This window comes from Ambystoma mexicanum, chromosome 10 (assembly GCF_040938575.1).
Source record: "Ambystoma mexicanum isolate Mex_15411 chromosome 10, UKY_AmexF1_1, whole genome shotgun sequence".
Classification (NCBI taxonomy): domain Eukaryota; kingdom Metazoa; phylum Chordata; class Amphibia; order Caudata; family Ambystomatidae; genus Ambystoma; species Ambystoma mexicanum.
In genome coordinates this window covers 960,589,558-960,615,836 of record NC_090932.1, presented here as the reverse complement: position 1 = coordinate 960,615,836, position 26,279 = coordinate 960,589,558, and the positions used below count along the sequence as shown (strand labels likewise).

The 26,279-nt window shown below is 51.3% G+C and overlaps 1 protein-coding gene across 6 annotated transcripts in view; it reads left to right on the top strand.

Annotated features, from left to right (window-relative positions):
* ECT2 (epithelial cell transforming 2) overlaps positions 1-26,279 on the top strand; it is a 1,267,500-nt gene that overhangs the window by 292,729 nt on the left and 948,492 nt on the right. For all 6 annotated transcript variants that reach the window (XM_069618731.1, XM_069618732.1, XM_069618729.1 and 3 more), the window contains one exon: positions 22,057-22,187. In XM_069618731.1, coding sequence (XP_069474832.1) covers positions 22,057-22,187 — 131 coding nt within the window. The remainder of the gene's footprint in view (positions 1-22,056; positions 22,188-26,279) is intronic.

Sequence of the window (26,279 nt, the reverse complement as noted above, 5' to 3'; positions counted from 1 at the left end):
GGCAAGGAGGAGAAGAACTTGGAGGCGCACGAGAAGCTGTATGCCAACGCAGCCTTGCACCTTCGTCAAGCCAATGAGGATGCCATGCTGGCAGCCGTTAACCAGAGGCTCTGGCGGGAAATTGCAGATTTCCTCCCAGAGCTTCCGGCGCAAAGCCAGTCACATTTCATGGCGGGACTGGCAGAGGCCAAGATGGTGGCACAAGGCATCATGGAAGCCACTGTGGCCCACATTGACACCTCTGGCCGGGCTATCTGCTTTGCCACGGACATGAGAACGGCCTGGCTTTGTGCTACTAAATTAAACCCGGATGTCCAAGAATGTATCTTAGACCTGCCATTCTAGGGGGTGACCTCTTCCACTCCACCACGGACAAGGAGCTGTATAAAAAGAAAAACCGCTCCCAAACGGCAAGTCTTGATCCATCTTGACAAAGGCCACACCCAAAACGTACACCAAGTCACAGCAGTGCTCATACAAGGGGCGTGCATATGGAGGGTTCTGCCGTTTCCAAGAGCTGAGGTCCAGGCAGCAGGTCCGTTCGCTGACCCAACATTGGTGCAAGCCACAAAGAGGGTTGGGGAGGGGCAGAGTAAGGGCTTTTTCCAGTCCCCCTCTTCCACGACCGCCTCAGAGGGAAAGAAGGCATGACACGCCCCTTCGGGTCCATGTGTCTCCAGTGGGGGCATGCTTGCTCTCATGCAGATTTCTGGCACCAGAATTTTGAGGACCCTTGGTTCCTCTCCGTCGAATCCACGGTGTACCGCCTACCCATCCCAGCCTCCCCTCCCACAGATTGGGACAGCAAGTCTTTAGGCAGAGATCTGGTCACTCGTCGAGAGCCAGGCAGTGGAGGAAGTCCCAGCCCCCCAGTGATGCTTGGGCTTCTATTCCAGGATTTTCACCATTCAGATAAAGGTTCAGGCAGGCCTGAGAGTTGTGCTGGACCTTTCCACCCTCCCCTCTCCCCGCCTCTAAAAAAATTCAAGATGGTTACGCCAGCTTTTATTGTGGAGACGTTGTGCAAGGGAGACGGGATGTGCTCCCTGGATCTGAAGGACGTGTACTTGCATGTGCCAATTTGGCAGCCCCATCGTTCTTTACTACGATTCAGGATCATGGGCTGCCATTTCCAATACAAGGTGCTTCCTTTCGGCCTCAAATTCGTTCCCCAGGTCTTTACCAGGCTGATGACCTCAGTGGCGGCCCTCCTCAAGGCCACCACATCTACCCGTACCTAGACAACTGGCTTGTCAGAGCGACATCTCAGGAAGTGGTACATCACACTTCCCACGCTCTTAGGAGCACACTGCACGATCTGGGCTTTTCGCACAACCGCAACAAGTCGCAGCTGCAGCCTATGCAGAGACTGACCTTCTTGGACCTCATCTGGGACACTGGCTCCGAGATTGTTTTTCCCTCGGAAGACAAGATCACAGCCATCAAGCGAGCTGTAGCAAACTTCTCAGCAGAGAAGTGACATCGGCCTGGTTGTACCAACACCTACTGGGTCTCATGGCAGCGGTCCTATTGGCTGTCCCCCATGCGAGACTCAGGATGAGGAGCATACAGCTGCAGTTTGCAGCGTCATGGAACCAGGAACGAGGCTCTCGGGCGGAGATGATCAACGTTCCTCCTTCGTGTCAGCCAGACCTCGCATGATGGTCCAGGGATTGCAACCTGCGGTCAGGACTTTCCATCCTCCTACCCCACAGGTCACCATCACTACGGACTCCTCTCTCGAGGGCTGGGGGGGGGCCACCCTGGACAACCACTCCGTCCATGGCACCTGGATCTTAGGCAGGAACAGGAGTAGCACATCAATTAGTTGGAACTGAAGGCCATCTGGCTAGCGCTCGGGGCCTTCCTTCTGGTTATCAAGGGCAAGGTAGGCTTCAGACAGACAACTCGACCAGCATGTTCTATGTCAACAAGCAGGGAGGCACCAGATCCCCTCCACTGTGCAGAGTGGCAGTCCACATGTGGCAATGGGCCTTGCAGAGCAATATCTACCTCACGGCCGTCCACCTTCCAGGGGAAGCTAACCTGGAGGCAGACATGGGAGCGGACAATTACGAGTGGCAATTGAACGACCTCGTACTGCGGGATATTTTCAGCAGATGGGGTCACCCCCAGGTGGATCTTTGTCTCCTGGTATCACAGGAAGTGCCAACTGTTTGCCTCCTTGCAGGGACAGGGCCCTGGCTCTCTGGGCGATGCATTCCAGGCAGCATATGCCTTCCCGCCCATGCCACTGATAGAGTGATGTGCAAGATCAAGGAGGCTTGCCGCCTCAGCATCATTCTAATAGCCCTGTGGTGGCCAGCCAGGCCATGGTCCTCCGAACTGCTCAGCCTCTCGGGGAGGCCTCCCATTCGTCTTCTGATGGGCCCAGCACATCTTCTGGCACAGCAGGGGGGCAGGGTCATCCACCACGCGCCACAGAAACTAGCCCTCACAGCGTGGTTCCTGAGCAGGTCATTCTAAGGCACCCAAGCCTTTCCCAGGCTAATCTAGAGATCATACAGGGCGCTAGGAGCAAATCTACTAGGGTCTAGTATAAGGGCAAATGGACCAGGTTCTGCCACTGGGCAGACTCTAATATCGAACCCCCCCCCCCCCCACCCACCCCTCTGACCTGTACATTGGATGACGTGCTTCCTTCTCAGCGCACCTCGCCCTTTCGGGAGTGGATGTGGACACTTGCGCACTTACTTGGCAGCCATTGGGGCCTACAGAAACTCAGAGGAGGAAGTCTTCTCCTCTTCCAATCATATTGTCAAACATTTGACGGGACTCGCCAGACTCTACCCGCCCATAAAGAGCCACACCCTGTGGGGGACCTCACATTGTTTTAGGGGGCCCTGGCGCACAAAGCATTTGAACCGATGGCATCTGCTGACCTCATGCTGATCACCATCAAGACGGCCTTGTTAGTCGGCCTCACCTTGGGTTGCAGAGTCAGCGAGATGCAGGCTCTGGTCGCCACAGAACCCTATACTACGTTTTGCAAGGATAAGGTAGTCCTGCGGACATGCCCAGCGATCCTATCTAAGGTTCCTTCTGCGTTCCACCTGAACGAAGAAATGGTACTGCCCGTGTCTTTTGCGGAGCCTAAAGCCGAGGCTCAGAGTTCTCCACTGCCTCGATGTCAGCCGGGCATTGAAATTCTATCTGTATAGTACCAAGGACTTCCGCAAGTCGGACGCATTGTTCATCACTTTTGGCGGTTCAAGCCTGGAATACCTGGCCTCCATAGCCCAATGGATGGTCTCGGCCATCAAGGAAGCTTACGAGGGAAAGCCTCAGCAACTTCTGGCCAACATGCACGCCCACGCGGTTAGAGCCAAGGCAACGGCCATCGCATTCCAACGGCATGTCCCCTGGCAAGTCATAAGCAGGGCGGCCAGCTGGGCCACTTCTTGGGCTTTCTGCAAGCACTACTGTTTGGATGCTGTCTCGATCACACGACTTTTGGACAGGTGGCTCTTAGAAACCTGTTTGCTTAAGGAGGGTCTCCTCTCCACCCTGGGCTGCACTCGGTTGTAATCGCCCATGCAGTATGGAGGAAAGGGGACGTGACGTAAGAGTAAATAAGTTGCTCACCGTATTGACTAACCTACTCTTAGTCCCCTTTCCTCCATACGTCCCACCATCCTCCCCCTAATAAAACTGGTGTCATTAGGCAATATAACTTCTATTGTCAACACATCTATGGGGACTGAGGTGTGGTGCCAGAGATCAGTGTCGGCGCAGCGCATGCTCCCAGGGCCGCACCCCGCGTGCACCTCTAAATTTAAATTTGAATGAAGATTTTTTCTGGTGAAAAAGGTTGTCTCCCGTTCCTAGGAAGGGACACCCATACAGCATTTAGGAAAGGGGACTAAGTTAGTCACTATGGTGAGTAACTTATAATTTTTTCACCAGCTATCTGCAGGGCATCTGAGGAATCCATCATGAACTCTATCAAAATTCTATCAGAGATTAAAGAGTGTGGAGGCCAGTGTACAACCTTGTCCAACCCCCTTCTCCACTCTAAAAACTTGAAGTAAGGGTGTTCAAAAGAAATAGTCCTTGGTCTAAATCCTAATAGCTAACTAGTCCCCACCACTTCAGAGAAAAATATAACAAGGAGGAGGCTGGAGCAATTTCCTGTCTTCAGCTTCTGCCTGGACCAATCCCGTGATTCTCTTTCCAGCAGGTTTGTGAAGTTAGGCAGTGTCTCAAACCACAATTCATAGCCCCTTCAGGTGCTGTTGGTTAAATACTAATATTTTCCATACGGTTTCTTCCTCAGGAAAATGAGCTGATTTTCATGCAATTTCCCAAAATTCGATTGTGCTTGAAACCTTCATTTCTTTTTCTACAGTTCTTGCTATTAAATATTGTGATTTGCAAATTCTCCAAAGTCCTCCGATAGGCATACTTTTTCTTGGTCTCGATGGAGCCTTGGATCGTTTGGTTTTCTTGGTTCCCGCAACCCAGATGACTCTCCCAGCCTTGAATGTTAGTCTATTTGTTTCTCGGGACTCGCCAAAGTCCTCTGGCTACCTATTCGCTTTGTTGCAACTTGTTTTGAATAGGGTGTCGGCCCTCTGATTTGTTAGGCTCCCGTAAACCTGTTGGCTTTCCCAGGATTATCTATGGTCATGCAGCTCAATTGCTATATTTCCTCAGGAGCGTTTGTTTCCCTTCTGTCGTCTCGGTGCCAAATGGACTTCTCGTGCCAAGCTCGGGGATCCAGGCTTCCTTCTGCAGTCTGGTCTCGGTGTCGGTTACCAGGACCACAATGGCTTCCTTGTGGTCACGACACCATGTGAGACGGTTCCTTCCTAGTATTTCCTGACTTTGGCTTCTCGGCTGGTTAGGACGCCAGACATTCGGCATCTTGCGAGTGAATCGATAGCTCTTCATGCTACCGCCGGCTCTGCAGTCTAGCTTGTCTCTGCCCCTCCAGGATGTCTTTCCGTCAGAGGCCTGGCTATGCGTAGGATTCTTCCTCCTCCCTGATTCAAAGTTTCTCTTGGTTTTATGTGCATCAGAAATGGAAGGGGCGAGTTGCTGGTCTTTGACTGTGGAGTTCAGGCGATGGCCCAGCTTTAAGTGAAGCCAAAGAATTGGAAGGAATGTCACTATTCGGTGAATTCAAAACAAGCCTTTCCCATTCCCATGTAGGCAGAAAGCATGTTCCAGGCAGGGAGTTCCTTATTGGAATGTGAGCCCTTGCCCCTGAGGGTGGGAGGGGAGTCAATCACAGGGATGTCCCACTTGCCCAGACACCTAGGGGCTGTTTGGCTGAGTGGGGTTCCCTCCCTAGCCTCAAAAGTGGTTGTTTGCTGCCCCTGAGGGGGGGGTGTGTGTGTGTGTGTGTGTGTGGGGGGGGGGATGGGTCGGGCCGAATACCCTGTTTTTGTCGCAGAATGCATTAGAAAAAGTATTGCTATGGTAGTTTAGGGGATGCACAGTTGGTACAGAGAATGCCAGAAATGGAATTCTGGCCTAATATTAGTTTACTTGTTAAAAAAATCTGTTTGGTGCTGTTTGGGACAGAATATGCACTCGACGCTTGCAGCATGCATTTGACTGATGTGGGAATTTACCTGAATCCTTTGCGGAAATGTTTCTTCAAATAATGCTAGAATTTAGCTCCCTGTCACTGTCATGCTTTGTGTTTTTTTTTTTTTTTTTTTTTTTTTTTTTTTTTTTTTTTGAAGACCCCTCTAGAACATAGTTTTAGCAGTACAATTACATAAACCATTTGGACTGCTGATGTTCAGTGAGGTTTTTTTTTTTTTTGATTAGCTGGGAGCAAAGATTGCAGGCCTTTTTTCATGAAGCCTCGTCAATGAGAAGCTGGGCATCTGCACCAACTTTGTTTTGACCGATTAATTTTAATAAAACATTTTTTTTTTTTTTGGGATTCCAAGATGGAGACCGGCACAAGAGGGACGTGCGTGAGTCTCTCCCGGCCGGGCCACGTGTCAAAAGCACATCAATGAAGCAGTTTGGTTGCAGGCCCGCAAGCTGACCAAGACCACCGCGAGCAGGAAGCTTCACGAGCGGAGTGTGAGCAGTGCTGCTGGCGAACTCCGGAGGACAGAAGAACCAGGGGGCAGGGATCCATTGAGAGAGTGCCCAAACGGGACAAACCCCCAGCGCGGACCTGTGTACAGCGGGCCCCCCTGCACTCGCAAGGCCCCCGGCAAGGCAGTGCAGTCCCTTTGAGGCTGCGCCACAGAGGGTGCCAGCGGCCCGGCGGTTGGGCCAACAGCAGCAGAGACTGCACCTCCCCCCACTAAGTACCGGGGAGAGAGGCCCGGCAAGTTTGGGTACCATAGTGCTGTGGAGTGCGACCCGGGAAGGACCCACAGCAGACTCCCAACCACCCCAGTGGAGGAGGGAGTAGGGAGATTGGGTCAGTCTCCCGCGGGCAGAGACAGCAGGCCGTGAGTCATTGGGGAGCATCAGCAGAAGCAGAGATCTCCCGGCAGGTGCCGGCCGCATACCAGGAGGGGGACCCGGAGCGGTAACGCCCCCCCCCCCCCGACACCCCAACAGCCACAGAGAGGGCCTCAGAGGCTCATTCACCTGCTCTGAGCACACCTCCAGCAGTAGTGAAGGCGGAGGCGCAGACGTCAAGCAGGTGCCCCGCGGGGATAGGAGGAGAAAGGAACTTCACAGCAAGGCCTGGGAGGTAAGGAGGAGGCGGCAAATCGCCTTCTGAGGCCATCTATAAGCAGCCCACCTTTCAAAAGGTCATCTAACTACCCCCCACCCCCCTGGGACTAGAGCCCGACAGCTGCTTCAAGTGTTAAGTGAGCAAACATAGAAGGCCAGGGCAGGATCGGGTCCACAAAGAATTTGGCAGTACTTATCCCGCACAGGTCCCCCTGGGTCCAGCAAGTGAAGGTATGGGACATTACTCTACCCCATAACCGGGCCAGCGGAGACCCCGCTCCCACGGTAGAGGGCTGGACTCTACATTCCAGTGACAACCCGTCCCTGCGCTAGTGCAAAGGAATCCTCTGGTCATCATTGGTAGTGTGATTGAGTCCAACACAAGGCAGGCAATGATGTCCAAGTCAAGGATTAAGACCCTGGCGCACTCCCCGCCCCCTCGGAAACAAAACAGAAACCTCAAGCAGTTGTGGTCTACGCAGGACTCCCCAAACATCACATCCGAAGAAGCACTGCCCACACCTCCCGATCCCCTTCTTGAAGGCATGGCAGGGAATACTATGAACACGGCGGAAATGCAGGAATGTTTCAAGGAGCTTCAAGCGCAATTAATCAGCTCAGTACAAACCCAGTTCACAATGCTTCGGGAAGACATGAAGCAGCCCATCCAGGAAATTAAACCAGATATAGCAAAGCTGGAGGAACGGACGTACACCCTGGAGAGGAAAGTTCAGCAGGTGGAGGAAGACTTGCGTAAGTCGGCCGAAACACTTGACCAAATGGCTCAAGCCACCACCTAATTAGAAATCCAATGTGAGGATCTAGAAAATAGATCAAGAAGGTCCATGTTAGGGAGAAACCTAGTGAGTCCCCCAGCAGCTTTGCTGGATTTTTTGGGGTTTATTTTTTCTGCTAAGAGTGAGATTCTTTTTGCTCCCACTCTTGGACATGATTTGAGGTGTTCCTTTATCTTTCAATGTGTTTTATGGGCTATGAGGTCTTTTACTCCATAGGGTCTCATGTGTTTTTTTTTTTATGTGGGTTACACAGCACCCTCCGTGCCGTAACCCAGGAGTGTCGTAGCGATCCCCCAACATAGACTCCATACCCTGGGACTGACTACTGTCTCGCAAGGCATGTAAAGTCACCATTGGCTTTACTAGTACCAAATTATGAACAGAAACCAGTACAAAACATCATATTGTGGACGTACTGATCGGGGCAATTCGATTGCCCCGGGGTCTGTTGTTCGCGGGGGCACGTCTCCGTCCCCCGTGATCGAGTTTTGGCTGGTGGCAGTGGATACTACTTTTTATATTCGACCCCGAATATATCTCTCTGGGATTTTCCCATTGTTCGAGGCTACCAAATTTAATTATTTAATTCTTATAGCCTCGAACATACCGCTGGTTTATTTAATATTAATTCACCGGTTGGCAATTTTTGCCAGAACTAGATTCTAAAATGGTGTTTGTTCTCTTCTGTGACTCCAACCCAAGTCGAGCCCTTTGTTCCACTTTTTGGCGGGCTTCCCCACAGAAGCCCCCAAAAGTGGTGCCACTCTGTCTGGGTACCACAGGGGGTTTAGGCACCCTGGACTGAGTTACCTTGGTAACTCAAGTCGCACTCTTGTGTGATTGGCTCAAGTGGTGAGCCGGCCGGCTCACCACTTAGCATGTTTGACAGCTAGGCTGAGTGAATGGGGGTGTGCTGCATAAAAGCAGGGCTTTGGGGACTGGAACTTCAGAAGTCGCCACAGGACCTAAGAATCCGAGGAGGGAGAAGCTGAGCCAACCTGCAACGACGACACCACCGGTGGAGCCCTGCTGAACCGTCTCACCACTTTTCCGGCGACAGAGGAGATCTCCAGTCCGGAGAGTCTTCCTTTGACTGGTGGGGATAACCAGTTTTGCCTTCTTTTCACCTTCCTGGAGCATATCGTGTCCGCCTTGCCTGTGCCAAGCACCCCGGCAACCGGAATACCACGGTTTACCACTACCGCGAAGAGAAGGGTAGCACCTTTTTAACCGAAGAACTCCGCGGCTGGTTTCTTCCCTGGCAGTGCAACGACCTTAATCTTTCCTCCTCGGCGAGACCTCCTCTTCCTCTGGACGAAACACCGACTTGACCTGCTGCCAGGAACAACTGCCCCCGCTGGAGCTTCCTTCCGACTTAAGGTACTGTGTCCCGCCTGGCTTCCCTTGCGACAGATCGTTCAGGGTGACAGTAAAACCTCGACTTTCTAACCTGGGCTAGCCTAACTTTAATTTCGTCCTTTTTGTGCGAACTATTTACAAGACTCTTTGGGCATAACCCCACTGTGTGAACCTGGACCCCTTCTGCTTGCTCTCTCCAAGAGTGGGCCTTGCAATTGACTTCCTTACTCTCCAGTAGAACTCTGCCTATCCTGCCTGACTGTGGTTCTTTTAAAAGTATTGAAACTTGTGTGCTTCCTTAACTCTGCCTTTTTCCCCTCCCTTTCTTTATAACTTATTAGAGTGTCATCTTATGTTAAGCGCTCACCTCTGTCTGAAAATAAGTGGTGTTTCTCACGAAGACTTGTCTAATAAGTGAATAGGGTTGTGTATATATATATATGATAGTGACTGTGTGCTGAATTTACCTACCTCCTTTTTGTTAGTGTAAATCACAAGTGTCTTTAAATAATTATATACTTCTACACCAAAGCTCTGGTCAGTGTTTGCTTGTGCTACTGTATCTCTGTACCTATTGTGTATACTCTACATACTGCCTAACTCTTCTTGAGGGAAGTCTGACTGCTCAGCCACAGCTACCACGTGAATCTGTGTGGTACAGACTGCTACCAAGTGGGTTTACTGCCAAACACCTGTAGTCTTAAATCTTTTGCAGTGGTCCCAGAGGAAACTGCACAGGTTTCTGCCTAACAGTCCAACATAAGGATTAAGAACTTGCCTGAATCGATAGCAGACAGTGACCTCATGGGGACAATCTCTCAGCTGTTCACTGAGATCCTGGCAGACGACTCGGACCAGCAAGTGAAAATTGATAAACTCCACAGAGTGGGTCCTAAAAAGTCAACAGAGCAGGGAACAAGACCACGGGATGTCCTTGCGGCAATGACGTCCTATACCCAAAAGGAGCAGATACTACGCAAGGCTCGGCTCGCAACTCCTACAAGAATAAATGGACAGGAGGTATATCTCTACCAGGATCTCGCTCAATCTATCCTGCTGAAGAGACGGAATATGGGGCCGGTGTTCTGCATTTGATAAGCAACAAAGTGAAATATAAGTGGACGTTCCCTTTTGGCCTCCTGTTCATCTGGGACGGCTCACAACACAGAATAACCACGTGTGAAGAGGGAGAAAAGATCCTGGGAATGCAAGCGGAACTCCTAGGGCACAATCCCACCCACAAAGAGAAGTGAGGGTCCAAACAGACAAAGTTGGACAACGGTGCAGAAGAAAGGCAAAGGGGGAAACCACAAATAAGGTGAAGACCTCCCAAGATCTTGCTTGCGGAATGGAGGACAATAAAAGGGCGGGGCACGATACCCAACCCAGTAAGCACAACTGTAAGACTCGACCGACACAACAGTAGCAGGCCCGGACGATGGGCGGAATAGGAACGTTTGGAATTGATAGTGGGGTTTAGGATCCCTCACAACCTTTACCCCCCCCTTCCCCTTTGAATATCAGTTACCTTAGGGAGAGGGATACAGGGTGGGCTTTGGTGGCGAAGGGGGAGCAGGTTAAGGGACCCATCAGAAGGGAGCAGCTGCATGGGCCCAGAGACACTGGAGCAGCACATGCCAGGGACCCCATGGATCAAGTAACAATTCTATCTTAACATTAGAGGTATGAATACATCGGCGAAAAGAGCCAAATTGGACAGTCAAGCTAAGAGCTGGAAAGCAGATGTCCTCCTGTACCAAGAGACTCACTTAAAGAGAAGCGAGAGAGCAAAGGTAAAAATAAGGGGATACACAATCAATCCAATGCGAATGGGAAGAGGGCAGAAGTCCTTATAGCGGTGCATGACACGCTTGCCATGAAGATCCAAAAAGACAGGGATGACAAAGAGGGAAGATAAATTTTCCTGAATGCTCAACTAGGGGGAAGGCGAATCACATTGTCGTCAGTATACGCCCCCAACACGGGACAGGAAACATTAGCATCCCTGGAAGAATTTGCGTCTGGAGACATAATCCTCGGCGGAGACCTGAACCTGGCATGGACCCCAAGTCTGGACAGGAGTGCCACAACTAGCTACGATACCAAGGCTCCATCAGAGACTTTGAGAAAAGCATTGAAGACATTGTCCCTACATGACCTCTGGCGAGACAAAAAAGGAAACAAATGGGGATACACATTTCTCTCATGTCCACAACACACAATCTAGAATAGATTATATTTGGACTTCAACTGGGTTGGTAGGGAAAACAGATACTCCACGGCCAGATTTCTTTTTCGGATCATGCCCCGCTGATGGCGACAATAGCTCTGGGGACCCGCGAGTCGTGGCTATGCGCCTGGAGGTTCCCCGAAGATCTCCTCCGGGATGAAATCGTGCTGGAGGGGATGTTGCAGGGAGTTATATGGGACGTTTTCAAGGCAGTCTTAAAGGGGGAGCTGATAGCGCTCAAAACAAGGCGAGATAAACAACTTACACAATGGGAAGAGGACCTGGAGCAGAAATTAGAAGAAGCAAGGAATGAGGTGGTGAATAACCCAAGCAGATCGAAAAGAGCGATTAAACATTTACAGGGTCAACTAAACCTATTGCAAACGAGAAAGGCCGAGACGGCCCTGCTCCGAACGAAACAAAAGGATTACATTTATGCCAACAAAGCCGACAAACTCCTGGCACAGCAACTCGTGAAAAAACTCGCAAAGGAACAATTTTAGCATTAAAAAACGCACACAGAGACATGGTAACCTCAAATGAAGAAATGGGGGAGGTAATGAAGGACTTTTATCAGGCTCTTTATAGCACAGCGAACCCAATCGGGGAGGAGCAGATGGCTTATCTGGATCAGAGTGCCCTACCCCAAATGTCGGAGGAGACCAGAACCTTGCTAGATAGGGAAATGGAATCGCAAGAAGTTGGGGAGGCCATTAAACTCCCCAAAAATAAAGCCCCAGGACCGGATGGCTACACGGAAGCATTCTAGAAGAAATTCAGAACATCCCTAATCCCAGACTCACTGCTTTGTTCATCACATTCAGGATTCAAGGTCAACATAACACCATCCATGAACGAAGCAAAATTAATGCTTTTTCCCAAGCTGGATAAAGACCCATCTCAGCCAGGTTCCTACTGCCCGATTGCCCTGATCAATCTGGATGCTAAACTATACACTAAGATATTGGCAACCAGGCTCTCCAAACAGCTCAAAGCTCTGGTAGATGCAGATCAAGCCGGCTTCACCCCTACACGGCAGACAGCAGATAATACAAGGTGGGTGTGCCACCTGATCGAGAAGGCCGAACACTCAAAAAATACAAGCAGCACTCGTCGCTTTGGACGCAGAGAAAGCGTTCGACCAGGTCGAGTGGTCGCAGCTCTTTCTTACCATGGAACGCATGGGGTTCGGGAAGAAGTTTCTGCAAATGGTTGCAGCAAACTATAGGAGCCCCAGGATAAGAATCTCATTAAACAGTGTCACTGTAGATGTAAGGGCTCCATCTAGAGGCACAAAACGGGGCTGCCCTCCTGTCGCCCCTCTTCCTGGAAACTTTCTTAGCAAAAATAAGGTTGCACAGACTCATCAAAGGGATCCCAATGGGGGACAAAGCGCATAAAGCAATGGCCTTCGAAGATGACATGCTGATAGCCCTCACTAATCTAGAACAATCCCTGCCTGGTTAGTTCAGGAACTCCAAGAGTTTGGGAATGTCTCGGGCCTCATAATAAACCACAACAAGTCAGAAATTCTAAACCCAAATGCTGACCCAGGGTTAATCTCCACTCTATCCGGGATGTTCGGGATGAAGATAGCTCAAGAGTGCATTCCCTACCTGGGCATCAAATTGACCCCGTCTGTAACCAGACTCTATGCAGCTAACTTTCCAGCCCTGCTCACCCATCTGCAACATCTCTTAGGAAAATGGAACCCACTCAACACGTTGTGGTGGGGGAGGATATCCGCAGTCAGGATGACCATACTACCAAAAGTCCTTTACTACTTTCAAGCAGTCCCATTGACACAGCCAACCTCCTTTTTCAGAGCCTTGAATAAAATAACCACATTGTCTGGTGACTTAAGAAACCGAGAGTGGCCATGACAACGATGACGGCCCATACACGGGAGGGAGGGATGGCACTGCTGCACTTCCGGAGATACCACGAAGCATCACAATTGAGGCTACTGGAGGAATGGGTGGCTAACTCCCCTCAACAAATATGGACCAGGCAAGATGTCGCCGTGGCGGGTGCCCTGCTCTCCAACCTCCTATGGAACAAAAAGGGTCTCAGGCACCCAAACACTAAAATCGGGGCAACCCTGGATGCCTGGGACTCGGCTGTCAGGAGAGGAAACATAACCACAATCCCATCATCATTCACCCCGCTGTTTGGGAACCCAGACTTTCTCCCAGGACTGAATCCCAATGTATACTCTGCCTGGAGGCAGGTAGGCTTTTTCAAGGTTAAGGACATGTTTGAAGGCCAAGCCATTCGGTCATTCGAGGACTGTTCTAAGGAGAAATTTCAACATGTGCAACTAGCGCACCGGTTGTCGACTACCCCATGTAAGGAAGCGGGGGACAAGGCCACTGACAAAATTCGAGACGTTCCTGACAACCGATTCAGGATACAACAAATTGATTTCAAATTTATATACCCTCCCGAATTAACAAGGCAAGGGCGTCTGTTGGGTTTATATGAAGAGCTGCGAGCAAACACTAGGGAGAACAGTACCAAGATCCCAGTGGCAGGAAGTATGGCGAGAGATGCCGAAACTCACTGTCTAACCAGCTGCGGGAAATGTGCCAAAAAGTCGCCCTGCAATGGCATCTAACACCAGCGAAAATGCAGACAATCTACCCGAACACCGATGGGAAATGCTGGCGAGGCTGTCGACAACGGGTAGATTGGAAGCATGTCTGGTGGGAGTGTCCGGCACTCACAGCCTTTTGCAAGGACATCAAAACACAAACGGGGATAATGGTCCAAGGGGCAGAAGAATTAGAGGAAAGCGTGTGGTTGGCGGGCATTTGGGATCAGGAGCGGCAAGCGCTTCTCCAGCATGGGGTCTGTCATGGATTCACATGCTCATGAATATTCCCCGTCGTCAGGCCGGGAATCCTCGGTAAAGAAAAAATCAGTATCAGTTCCGTTTCTGATCTGTCTGTCTTAGTAGTAACCAATCACTGATCTCTGGGTCATACTGCCCCCAGCCAATGACTGCCCTCTACTTAAGCCCCTCCCCTGGCAGCCATCCTCAGATTTTTACCGCACGTCCAAGTGTTGGGAGTCCTCGTGTTTTAGCTCTCGATCATTTACTGAGTTTTCGCGCTTTTTCAGGAGATTTTTCTAATTTTTCCGGTTAATCGAGCCTCAAGCTCCACCGTTTATACTTCCGATAACTGGGACCCGTTTCGGAATTCTTCTACGCCCCTCAAGGGTGAAGTTTCCGTCGAGTTAAGCTTCTTGGAGGATTCCAGAAGATCTGTGGCCTACCTCAACGGACATGGCCCAGGACAAGGGAAGCTCGACGCCTGGATCCAAGCTGTTCAGGAGCTGCCCAGGATGTTTTCAAGGAGGACGAGCATTCGAGATGTCTCTACTGCCTTCATGAGGACAAGACGCACGTGGAGAAGGACTGTGCTTTCTGCAAGAACCTGTCGGAACGGACCAAGCAAGATCGTCGTTCTCGCCTCGCCGCCTGGCTGGAGAAGGGCACAGCAGGTGAGAAGGCGAAGAAAAAGTGAGGGCGCCCCGGCAAAAGGGGCCCAACGGAAGGCCAAGCACTGCAAGTCTGCGGGCACCAGGAGCGCCGACAGGTCGGGCTCCTCGGCTGCCAGTCAGGGCGTGACTTCCCTGGCACGATCAACCACGAGCCAGCGCTCTGGTTCGGGGGAAAGGAAGTCCGAGAACCCGGGTAAGCTTCTGGAGAGGCCCCGGTCGATCTCGAAGGGAGCAGAGGGGGAGCGAGGCAATGACCCTCCCCCCAAAGCAAAGGCCCAGGACGCACCTAAGGTGGTGAGGGCCTTGATCCACCCGGCAAAGGCCTCTATCGAGGTTGTCGCAGCGGCCCTGGCGAAGCCGGCAGAGGCTACGCCAGTGGAGGTGGCCTCTGGGCCCAGAGTTTCCCTGCCGCCGCGGAGGGAATCCTCTTTCCAGACCATCGTTAAGACCCCCGTGAAGACCCTGGCGGAAAAAGAAGGGGGTGGGTGGGTGCCGGTGGCCATTACGGACTCTGATTCGGCCTCCGAGGAGGATCCGGTGGAAACCGTGAAAGGCCTCAACGAGAGGTTCATAGGCCTCAACGAGAGGTTCGAGAAGGTTCGATCCCATGGGAAGGTTCCCGCTGATGTGATCGAAGATAGCGACGATGGCGACGAGGGCCCAGTGGAGTAGCCATCCCATCCGTCGCAGCCATTACCGGAGCCCCCGAATAGTTTGGCGGCCATTTTGTTGGCGATCCAATCCTTATGTACTGAGAAGGACGAGGTTATCACGGACCCCGACGGAGGATCCAGAACCAGGCCCGTCGGGAAGCCCTCCGAACAAGCGGAGGAGAGTCCACCCCGCTCCGCCCTTCGTGCCCGCGAGGCCTGTGGACCCCTCATCCCACTCGCCGAACCCTCGGGAGGGTACGGCGACGGATACGACGGGGACGGTCGACTACGGCGGCGATGACCCAACGGACATCCCGTCATCACCCAGTTCACCCCCACCGCCTCAGGCCTCTCCGCCCGACGAAATTGGCTTTTTTCACATGATAGCCAGGGCATCCGGGCTCTTCCAGCTCTGCCCTGAAGAACAGAAAAATGAAGGTTTTCTTTACCGATGACGAGAGGCCAAGAGAAAGAGGGTCCTCGCGGTGCCGTTGCTCGATGACCTCTTGGACGAGGGGCTCGCTATCCTCAAGAACCCTTCCACGACACCCGCCAAGAGGGACAGGTACGCGAAGCACCGGACTCTGTCATCTCAGCAGCGGCCAAGAAGAAGGCAGCGGGTGCGGCGGCTTCAACTTCCACTTCCACTTCCCCGCCAGAGAGTGAGGGCAAGAAGTTGGACTCCATGGGACGAGTCATCTCGGCGGGGACGACGATTAAGGCGGGCAATGCCTTAGCGATTGTGGCCCGTTACGACAGGGAGCTTTGGTTCAAGATGGCTCCTCTGCTAGACTTCCTACCGGAGGGCGGAGGCCCTACAGATTCTGCAGGAAGGAGAGGTGGCGTCGGATCACGCCATAACGGTGGCAATGGACATTGCCAATACCGGATTTCACCAACTGGGCAACAGGGTTTGCCTCAGACGGCGAGGATGGCTCAAGGCGACGGACTTTCGCCAGGACGTCCAGACCAGAGTGTTGGACATGCCGTTCGACGGCAACAACCTGTTTGGAAAGACGGTGGATGAGTCCCCCCAGGCCATCTAGACGGAAACAGCCCGAGCCCTAGGAGTCATTCAGCAACAGTGCCCCTTTCGGAGCTCTGGAGGCAGACAGGAAGCCTCCAAGGGATCCAGCGGCGGCTCCTCTACTTACCTCCAGGCGGCCTGCTCCTTGTCCCAGGAGGCCTACAGAGGCCGCGGCAAGCAAGGAGGGTCTCGCCGCCGTCGGCAAGGAGGCCAAGGCGGCAAGGCCTCTTCCAAGCAGAAATGAACCGGCCGTAGCGTCGGGCCCCCACCGGAGCACCCCGGTGGGAGGCCGGCTGACGAAGTTCGTCAGCGTGTGGGAGTCCATCTCCACCGACCGTTGGGTGCTGGACACCCTGGCCTGCGGACACTTGCTGGAATTTCAAAGGAAGGGTCCTCGCATTCCTCCCGTGGCCAGGAAGTAGAATCACGTCCCTCAACTGCTGTTGGAGGTAAGGGCGATGCTCAAGAAGGGTGCCATCGAGCTCGTCCCCAAGAGGCTCCGGGGCTCCGGAGTATACTCAAGATACTTCCTCGTCAGAAAGAAGACAGGCGGTTGGTGCCCCATCCTGGATCTGCGTCGGTTGAACAAGTACATCAAGGCACAAATTCAGGATGGTCACCCTCCAGCACGTGCTGGGACAGTTGGAGGAGGGCGACTTCCTATCGTCACTGGACCTGGAGGATGCTTACTTCCACATCCCCATTCTAAAAGGACACAAAGTTCCTCAGATTCGTAGTCCAGGGGCGTCGCTACCAATTCAGAGCCCTGCCGTTCGGATTAAAGTCGGCACCCAGGGTGTTCACCAAGTGCCTCGCACCTGTGGCGGCGCGGCTGCGCCTGCAAGGGATCCACGTCTACCCCTACCTGGACGACTGGCTAATCCGTGCAAGGTCAAGAGAACTCGCCGTCGAACACACAGCGAGGACTGTCCGCCTGCTCATGGAGCTGGGATTCACCATCAACTACCCCAAATCCCATCTGGTCCCGTCGCAGGTGGCACTGTTTCTGGGAGCGAAGCTCGATACAGTGAAGCGACTGCCATCTCCGTCGGAAGAAAGGACGAAGGCCATTTTGGGCAAGGTGCAGCGCCTGTTAGCCACGGATGTAGCCAGAGTGAGGTCCATCAAGTCCCTCCTCGGGTTGATGTCCTCATGCATCTACCTTGTGCCCCTTTGCAGACTTCGGATGCGTCCGCTAGAAGAGTTCTTCGGCCGCTGGATTCAAGCGGTGGGCAGCTTCGAAGACAGGATCCCGCTCGACGAGGAGTTCCGTCGGGCGATTCATTGGTGGGGTGCCCATGCGCACCTCTCGGCAGGCATGGACTTTCAGGCCCCGGCGTATCAGGAGACGGTACCGACGGACGCCTCCCTGGAGGAATGGGGGGGGGGCCCACACCGGAGATCTCCACGCAAGAGGCCTCTGGCTCCCGGAGGAGAGGTCTCTTCACATCAACATCCTGGAGCTACAAGCCGTGTTCTGGGCGCTCAAATTGTTCCTTCCGTCCCTCAAGGACAAAGTGTTGAGGATCTTCACCGACAACACCACCACGATGTTCTACATCCGGAAGCAGGGAGGCACCAGATCCCCAGCCCTACCCAAGGAGGCCCAGAATCTGTGGCACTGGGCCGTCGCCCAGGGGATGTTTCTGGTTCCCTTCCACCTGGCAGGAATAAAAAACACCATCGCTGACTCACTCAGCAGGGAGCTGCGCTCGTGCCACGAGTGGGAACTACGCCAGGACCAGGTGGATCGGCTTTAAACGGTGGGGCAAACCCCAGATCGACCTGTTCGCGATGGCGACGAACTCCAAGTGCCAGAGGTTCGCACAACCGAGGAGCATGGGCGATGCTTTCTCGTTCCCTTGGGACGGCCTGTTCCTGTACGCGTTCCCTCCGTTGCCGTTGCTGCTCGGTCTCATCAACCAGCTCAAGAGGTCCAGGTGCAGGATGATCCTCGCACCGGCGTGGCCGAGACAGATCTGGTTCCCGGACCTTCTGGACTTGTCAGCATCCCCACCTATCAAGCTGGTGACGGACGCGGATTTTCTCTCCAGTGAAGGAGGCGCCCTTCTCCATCACGACCCGGAGTCGCTGAACTTGCAGGCTTGGCTCCTGCAGCACTAGAGTTTGGAGGATACGATATCCCAGCTGACTGCAGAGAGGTTTTTGCAAAAGCCAGGGCGTCCTCAACTCTCCAATGCTATGGACATGAGTGGAAGAGGTTCTCTGTCTGGTGCCGGGCACAGAAGATTAACCCTCTGCGGATTACGGCCCCTCAAGTATTGCCGTACCTACTGTCGCTGGCCAAAGCTGGACTGGCTCACGCCTCCAAGATACATCTGGCGGCCATTTGCCGATACACCAGAACTACAGGACGGGCGTCCTTGTGGTCTCATCGCCTGGTGAAGGAACTTATGAAGGGACTATTCCGATTGTTCCCGCTGGTGAAGGCCCATGCCCTGGCGTGGGAGCTCAACGTGGTGCTGACCAGGCTCATGGGGGTGCCCATTCGAGCCTATGCATTCGGCGCCGTTGAAGTTCCTGTCGTGGAAGACAGCATTTATTGTGGCCATCACCTCCGCACGATGAGTGGGAGAGATCCAGGCCCTATCTTGCATGCCTCCATACAGACTTTTCACGACACGAGGGTGGTGCTGAGGACATACTCCTCCTTTATGCCCAAGGTGCTGTCGGACTTCCACCTCAATGAGCCCTTGGTGTTACCTGTTTCCTTCCCGTCGCCTTCGTCTCCCGCCGAGAGGACTTTGCACTCGCTGGATGTGGCTAGAGCGCTGAAGTTCTACGTGGACCGCACAAAGGTTTTGGAAAACATCACAGCTGTTTGTGAACTTTGGACCTGTGAATTAAGGGAAGGCTCTCTCAAAGGCTTCCATTTCCAGATGGCTCTCCGTCTGCATCATGCACTGTCACCGGTTGGCAAACTGACCGCTGCCCGGCCATCCGAGAGCCCATTCGACCAGAGCAATCGCTGCTACCATGGCGTTCCTGTCTGGTGTTCCCCTGCTGGACATCTGCAGGCCTGCTACGTGGAGGTCGACGCACACTTTCACAAGATTCTACTGCGTCGATCGGGACTCCAGGGAGGAGTCCAGGGTCGGCCAAGCAGTGCTGCGCAACCTGTTTGCTTAAGGTGAGCCTGGTGAGGAGGTAAGAGATGCTTAATGTTGAGTTGTTGTATTGCTTAATGTTGAGCCTGTTGCTACCTTCTGTGGTTGTGCATGTGTATACTGCTATGTATTCTTATATTCATGAGCATGTGAATCCATGCCAGACCCCATGCTGGAGAAGGAACAAGTTACTTAGCTGTAACTGTTGTTCTCCAGCATGGGTCTGGCATGGATTCATAGGCGAACCCTCCCTCCTTCCCCTCAGCGGCTCTTCACTTGGTCATACTGCCACTTTACGTGCTACCAAATCTGAGGTTGGCTGCCAGGGGAGGGGCTTAGGTACTGGGCAGTCATTGGCTGGGGGCAGTATGACCCATAGAACAGTGATTGGTTACTACTAAGAAAGACGGATCAGAAACGGAACTGATACTGATTTTTTTTTCTTTACCGAGGATTCCTGGCCTGACGACTGGGAATATTCATGAGCATGTGAATCCATGCCAGACCCATGCTGGAGAACAGTTACAGGTAAGTAACTTGTTTCATAGCAGGCGTCAACAGAAGGGGATAATGGCCCTCATCATTGCTGCATGGCTAATAATAGCACAATTCTGGAAAAAGAGGGATCCCCCTACCCAGTTTCAATGGCTCCAGAAGGTATGAAACTTTATTGCACTAGAATGGATGACATGTAAGATCCAGGGCTCCTGACATGACTTTCAGGCGATCTGGGGGGGGGGGATATACTGCAATATCTTCAAAGTGACTACATGCTTCAATGGTGTCCGCATGAGATCCGAATCTTGAACATTCTCTGAATCCCTATTATCATGACTGTATAAACGCCTGTATCCCCACAGCCACCAAAGGGGAAGGGAGAGGGAAGGGAGAGGGAGGGGCGAGGGAGGGGGGAAAGTTATGAATTGAATTCTGGTGTTATGGAAAATATTAATTACTGGGGGTGGGACTTTCGGGATTTTTTTTTAACATTCTTCAGGAAATCAGTCTTCCAACCTTATTTCCAGAAACCACCATTTAATCCGACAACCTGAAGCAATGGTACATGCAGATTATCATTTAAACGGAAAAATTATTTAGCAAGTCTCTTTCCATTACTTATGGCTGTTTCAACCTGGGAATGCAGGCTTCTACATCTACAGCTACATGACTGTTTTATTGGGTTCGTGAATGATACAAGGTCAGTTATGATGCTCCACCATGCTAAATACCGACACGGACCACAGTCGTTGGGTTGATCCCTGCCGTCACCCAGGCGTGGCCTCCATTTTTTTTGGACACCCCTCCCGCACACAGCTGACGGACGTGAAGGCTCACGTTATAACATCCCATCAGATCTCCCTTTTAAACAAAACACAAACAACAAGAACTATTACCCTGCACAATACAACATTAGTCATATCATTCATTGGTCATTCAAGATCATAGTCCCAAAATCTTTCTGGAGGCCTGCGTTGAGCAACCCTTATTTTATTTATTACATTTATTACTCGCCCAGACCCGGGGGTATCACGGCGAAAAGTTTCAGATGAATTTACACATGTTTTTACTCTTCCCAAACTCCTTGCCACATCCCGGCTCACTCCTCCCACTGGACTAGCTCCAGCCACTTCATCCTTCCTTTCATCTGCCATCATGGATCTTCGCCAGCACTCCTCCCAGCCGGGCCCGCTTTGCACCCACCGTGACACCAGTAGCCGCACAAGCAGCAAAGGTGACCGCACGAGCACCCACTACGAGCCGCAAGCCACCCTCTGCAAGTCACCAGGGAGGAGCCGGCCCATCCCAGAACGGCCTGCGGGCCCCCAGCCACACAACGCAAGTCTCCATGATGAGCGCTGACGTCCTGTCTGCAAATCACACCGCACGCGCAGACAACACGGGACCACCTCCCCTTTGGCAGTTATGATGCTCCACCGCGCTAAATAACGATACTGACCACAGTCGTTAGGTTGTAGGAATTCCTGCCGTCACCCAGGCATGGCCTCCGTTTATTATTAGACACACCTCCCACACACATGAGTCGTCACCTGACCGATGTGGCGGCTCACATTCTAACAGCAGAAATCCGTGCGCTGCTCTTATGTTCTAGGTCCTCCATGCCAATTTAATAAGGGGAAAATGGGATTGAGTGGCTTGTAATCCATATTCCAAAATATTTTTGGTTACCAAGGCCGCCTACCACATGTTTACGACATAATGGCTAAAACACCCGGGTGGGGGAGGGGGCTGGATTGAAGGGGAAAAGAAAACATTAATCACCATAGCGACTAGTATTTTTTTCTATTAGTTTTGATATATATATTTTTTTTCCTTCTCGCCCTACACCTAATTCCAAAGAACTCCGACTTATCCACTGGAATAGTCCATTGATGCCTTCTGGTTAGATCGATTAGGTTAATTAACCCCGTGCTAATGGAAGGTGGTTAGGTGCAACACTTGCGACTGTTTTTATGCATTTTTTTATCCCTTTTGTTTAATGATGCTTGGCGAACTGCACGCTGGCTGATAATTAAATTGTATGTGGAAAAGGGGAATTCATCTCAAACAGTAGTGTCTACTGTGAGTAACCTTTAAATGTTTAACAAACACAAAAATGACATTTTTGAAAGATTTCAGTTGGCTCCGATTTTCATAATTTCTTTCTGTACATTTGCAGGGAATTTCGTGCAGCTAATGAAGACTTCAAGAATGAGTTCAAAGTTCCCCCATTCCAGGACTGTGTATTAAGTTTTCTTGGATTTTCAGATGAGGAGAAATGTAGCATGGAAGAAATGGCAATCGCGCAAGGTATGGATAACTTGTTTTTCATTTTTCTATATATATATATATATATATAATTTTTTTTTGTTGTTTTTGAAGAAACTGACAGAGCAACGCAGGAGTTAATTTTCAAATCAAACTTTCCTGTGTGGTGTTTGTACATAAATATTGCGCCTCGTTTGGTGGGATCCAAACGAGGAGCTCTACCATGTTTTCTGACCGTGAAGCCTTTGGCATTTTGGAACTTGTACTAGAGCATGCAACCCTTGGACACTGAGCATGTGGCTTTGGAGCTGGACTTCCCAGAGTATGCTACGAGCAATACCATACCCCAAACCTCTCTGGCAGTCGAGTTGCTTTGGTTTGACATGCATGTTCTTGTTGGGTAAGAATTAGTGAAGTCCAACTGGTGTGGGATTACACAAGACTTATCTCTTGGTATTAGGTAACCCACCTTTTAACATGGGCTTGTACTACACACGTTAGTGTGAATGAGCAGCCAAGCTTATACGAGGGGTAATGTGAGCTGTAGTGCTGTACAACGAAATCAGTAAATGGTTATCCAAGTAAACACTCACTTAAAGTTGTATCATCGATTTATTTATACACCGATATTTAAAGCATTCTTTAAAGTAGTAATAAGATGTAATACTCCCAAATTAGTATTCAGTTCACAAATTGAACAATGAAGCAGGTGAGTAATTCATATGTTCCACATGTTGCAGCACCCAGAGGTGACGTCAGTTGAGCTCAAAAGGTAAGGGTTAGAACAGACTGATCTATAAAAACGGATTCTCCCAAAGGGATCCAGGCAATCTTTTATCCCAGCATTAGTGTTCAACATTTAAAACCTGTAAGGGAACAAGCCCTGCCAAAGCCAATAGGTTCAGAAGGAGGCCTTTAGGGAGCCAGGACAGCCAAAGTCAATGGGCAAAGTCAAAGTTCTGATGCTCTTAGAAAACATTTCTTAAATCGGTGTTAAAGAAATCGCAGCAACTCAAGAGTAGTGACTTTCAAGAAGCAGAAACTGAAAGGCCAGTCTAATTGAATTGAGGTCATCAGCACTCCCAAAGGTAGGAAGCACCCCAAATGGCAAAAGGATAATCTACCTCAAGCCCCACAGTAACTTTTGAAATGAAGTTGTTCCAGCTGGATGTCTTTTGGATTGCAATGTAGCAGACCCTTGTTCCTGGTCCTTGGTCGTGGTGACAAAAGGGAGGTGGTCTGGCGGGCTCCTGCGGCAGCACTTGAGAGGGACTCGGCAGCCATGGATTTCTGTGGATTCAGCGGCTTTGTGGTTTTGGCGCCTTTTTCTCAGCGCCAAAGTAGAACTAACCGCCCCGGTTAAATGTTCCTTGGTCAAGGACTCTGGTGGGGGGGACTCTAGACATGGATATCCTGCTTCTGTCGGGTCATCTGGATGCCTGAAGATTTGGCCGGGTTTGCACTTCGGAAGACAATGCACTCACAGGTGGTCTAGGTACCCCAGGTATTGATATTCTGCTTCTTGGAAAGTCGCAGCAAGTAGGGGGTTGTGCCAAAATAGTGTGTCTTGATATTAGTTGGTCCCACCAGTCTAGGGGAGGAAGTACTTTACGGGTCTTCCCTGTCAATTTGAAAACTTGGTCAGCACAGCTGCAAGGCTTCACCAGGCTGTGAGGATGCGGCTGGCATCTTTTCTCGTTTTCTGCTTTGGATGTTGTTGTCCAGTGGTTGACTCTCCTTTCGCTCCCAAAAACCTTCTGTTTTATGGAAGTTCCCATTAATTCACAGCCCTAGGCTGTCAATCACACAGCAGGGTGGCTGTCCTTCAGGTCAGCCTGCTGGCCAATTGGAACTGGTTTCACTCGGGCACACCTAGAGACAAAGGACAGGGAAGTTTTGAGACCCCCCCCCCTCACTTCCTGCGTTTCTAGACGCACTGGAGCCTGGGCGGGCTTCAGGGCTGAAGTCTCCCAAAGGCAAAACATACAAACGACTCAAACCTGTTGCAAACAGAGTAAAGGCCCAGAAGAAACTTACAAGAAATGGCAGAAAAAGAAGACTGTGGCCATTTTGAGAAAATAGTCACCCTTGCGTGCAGCATTACAGCTGAGGTATCGGCCTGCAGATGCATGTCACTAGGTAGTAAAGAAACCACCGCCACCAGCCATTCAAGTGAGTTAGTGTAACAAAATGTTACATGAGGAATGGGCTAAAGGAGTTACTATGTAACCCCCAGCACTCCACACAGGGTGGTGTGTGCTGGACCCATAAAGTAAAGGTAAGTAAGACAGGGGTCGTCTTACTATTCTTGCGAACAGTAGTTCACCCAAGAAAATGTAGTTAAACATTAAGAGAAGTCCAAGTGGCACTGCACAGAAGGTGCTGTGTCTGTGTCACAAGGCAAAAGCAGATGCTTATGGAGTTTACCAGACTCCATAAAACAGTAAGATCCAGAAAATCGTAGTCAGGAAAACACATGAGTGAGAAAGGTCCCATTCACTCAGGAGTAAACATTTAAAAATACCTCAGTCCTGCAAAAGAGCTGGGGGGTCTCCAAGGTTAAAGGGAATTGACACATGAATGAAAATTCTCCCTAACAGTTCTGATTATAGAAAATCCCTTGATGAGGTTGCCCTTTCCTTTGTGACTGGGGTCTTCATTGCCTTTGCTGATGGGGGTGAACACGGTTGTCTGGCTCATCGGTTTCCTGTGTACGTCTGGTGTCGCAACTGGATGTCAAAAATAGATGCCTCTTCTCTGGAAGTGATGTTTGGAGAACACCTTGGCATGGGTAACTTGAGTAAGGGCCTGATTCTTAGCTTGGCGCAGCGAGCATTCTAAACGGCACGCTTCACTGTGCTTTAACTACCCAAGAGCGCCTCAAAGTGACGATTATACAATCACCTTTCTACATATATAGAATGTCTGCCCCCTTACTCTATTCTGGTGTCACTCCTCCACAACAGTGATACAGACAAGAGGTACCGTATTTCTCCAGCATTGGATCTTTCATGGATTCACATGCTTAGAATATTCCCCGTTGTCAGGATGGCAATCCTCGGTAAGTTATATAGACCTTTTCCATAGGAAAACTTCCGACACTTTTGTGTCCTATCTACGTCGTTTTGGGCTGCGTACGGCAACGCCACTAGGACGTAGAGGTATAAATAGCCCCGCCCCCGCGGCTCCCTCAGATTTCAACTGTCTTCCAAAGTAGTGGGATTACCTTGAGTATCTACTTTTTTATTAGGTTGTGCGTTCTTCTGCTTCTTCGACTTTCTTTTCAAAGAATGTCTGGAAAGGCGTTACTTCGTCCGTGTGCTACACCCGGTCTTAAGGTGTATGAGGAGACGGGCATATGGACTGTATCTACTGTCTTCACCCTCATTATACGGCGGACACGTGTGAGATCTGTCAGGGCTTCTCACAAAAGACCCTAAAAGACCGCAACAGACGCCTAGTTACTTGGCTCAATGACGGAGCGGGTGCGTACCCGGCATCGGAGGTAGGCTCTACAGCCTCGAGATCTAAGTCTCCTGTCCCCCCCTCGTCACTCAGTGTCGGCGGAGCCTCCGGCGAAGAAATCGTGCTCATCTGAAAAATGCCCCTCAGAGAAACATCCTGCGAGGTCCTCCTCTTCGCATAAGGCTCAGTCTTCTTCCTCCTCATCTAAAAAGGAGAGAAAAGACTCATCGCAATCCTTCACAGGAGACTGTCATAAGTCTACCTCGAGTCCTCGTCCCACAAGTCGAGGTCAAAAAGGCCAGAAACGCCTCCAGGCACTGCGCCACAGACTTCATCAACGACGATCCGGTCGTCGACGCCTGCTTTGTCTTCGGCGACGGCTCTTCCTACAGCTATTTCGTTAGGTCAAACAGCGCCTGTGCAAAAGATGTCATCGTCGACGGGGGCCCCGTCGGTGGGATGGCAACCGAAGGTTTTTGACCTGATCCCACCTGAGGCCTTGCTGCTAGAAGCGGCTTTCTCCATCTCGTCAGCGGAGGATGATCGTGATCCGGTCGCACATCCAACCGATCTGGGATTACAACCAACTGGTTCGGGGTCGCTCTTGAGTGGAATTGCCATTCCAGTTACCTCTTCCTTACTGAGTCCCCAGGCTGTTCTGTCCCTGGA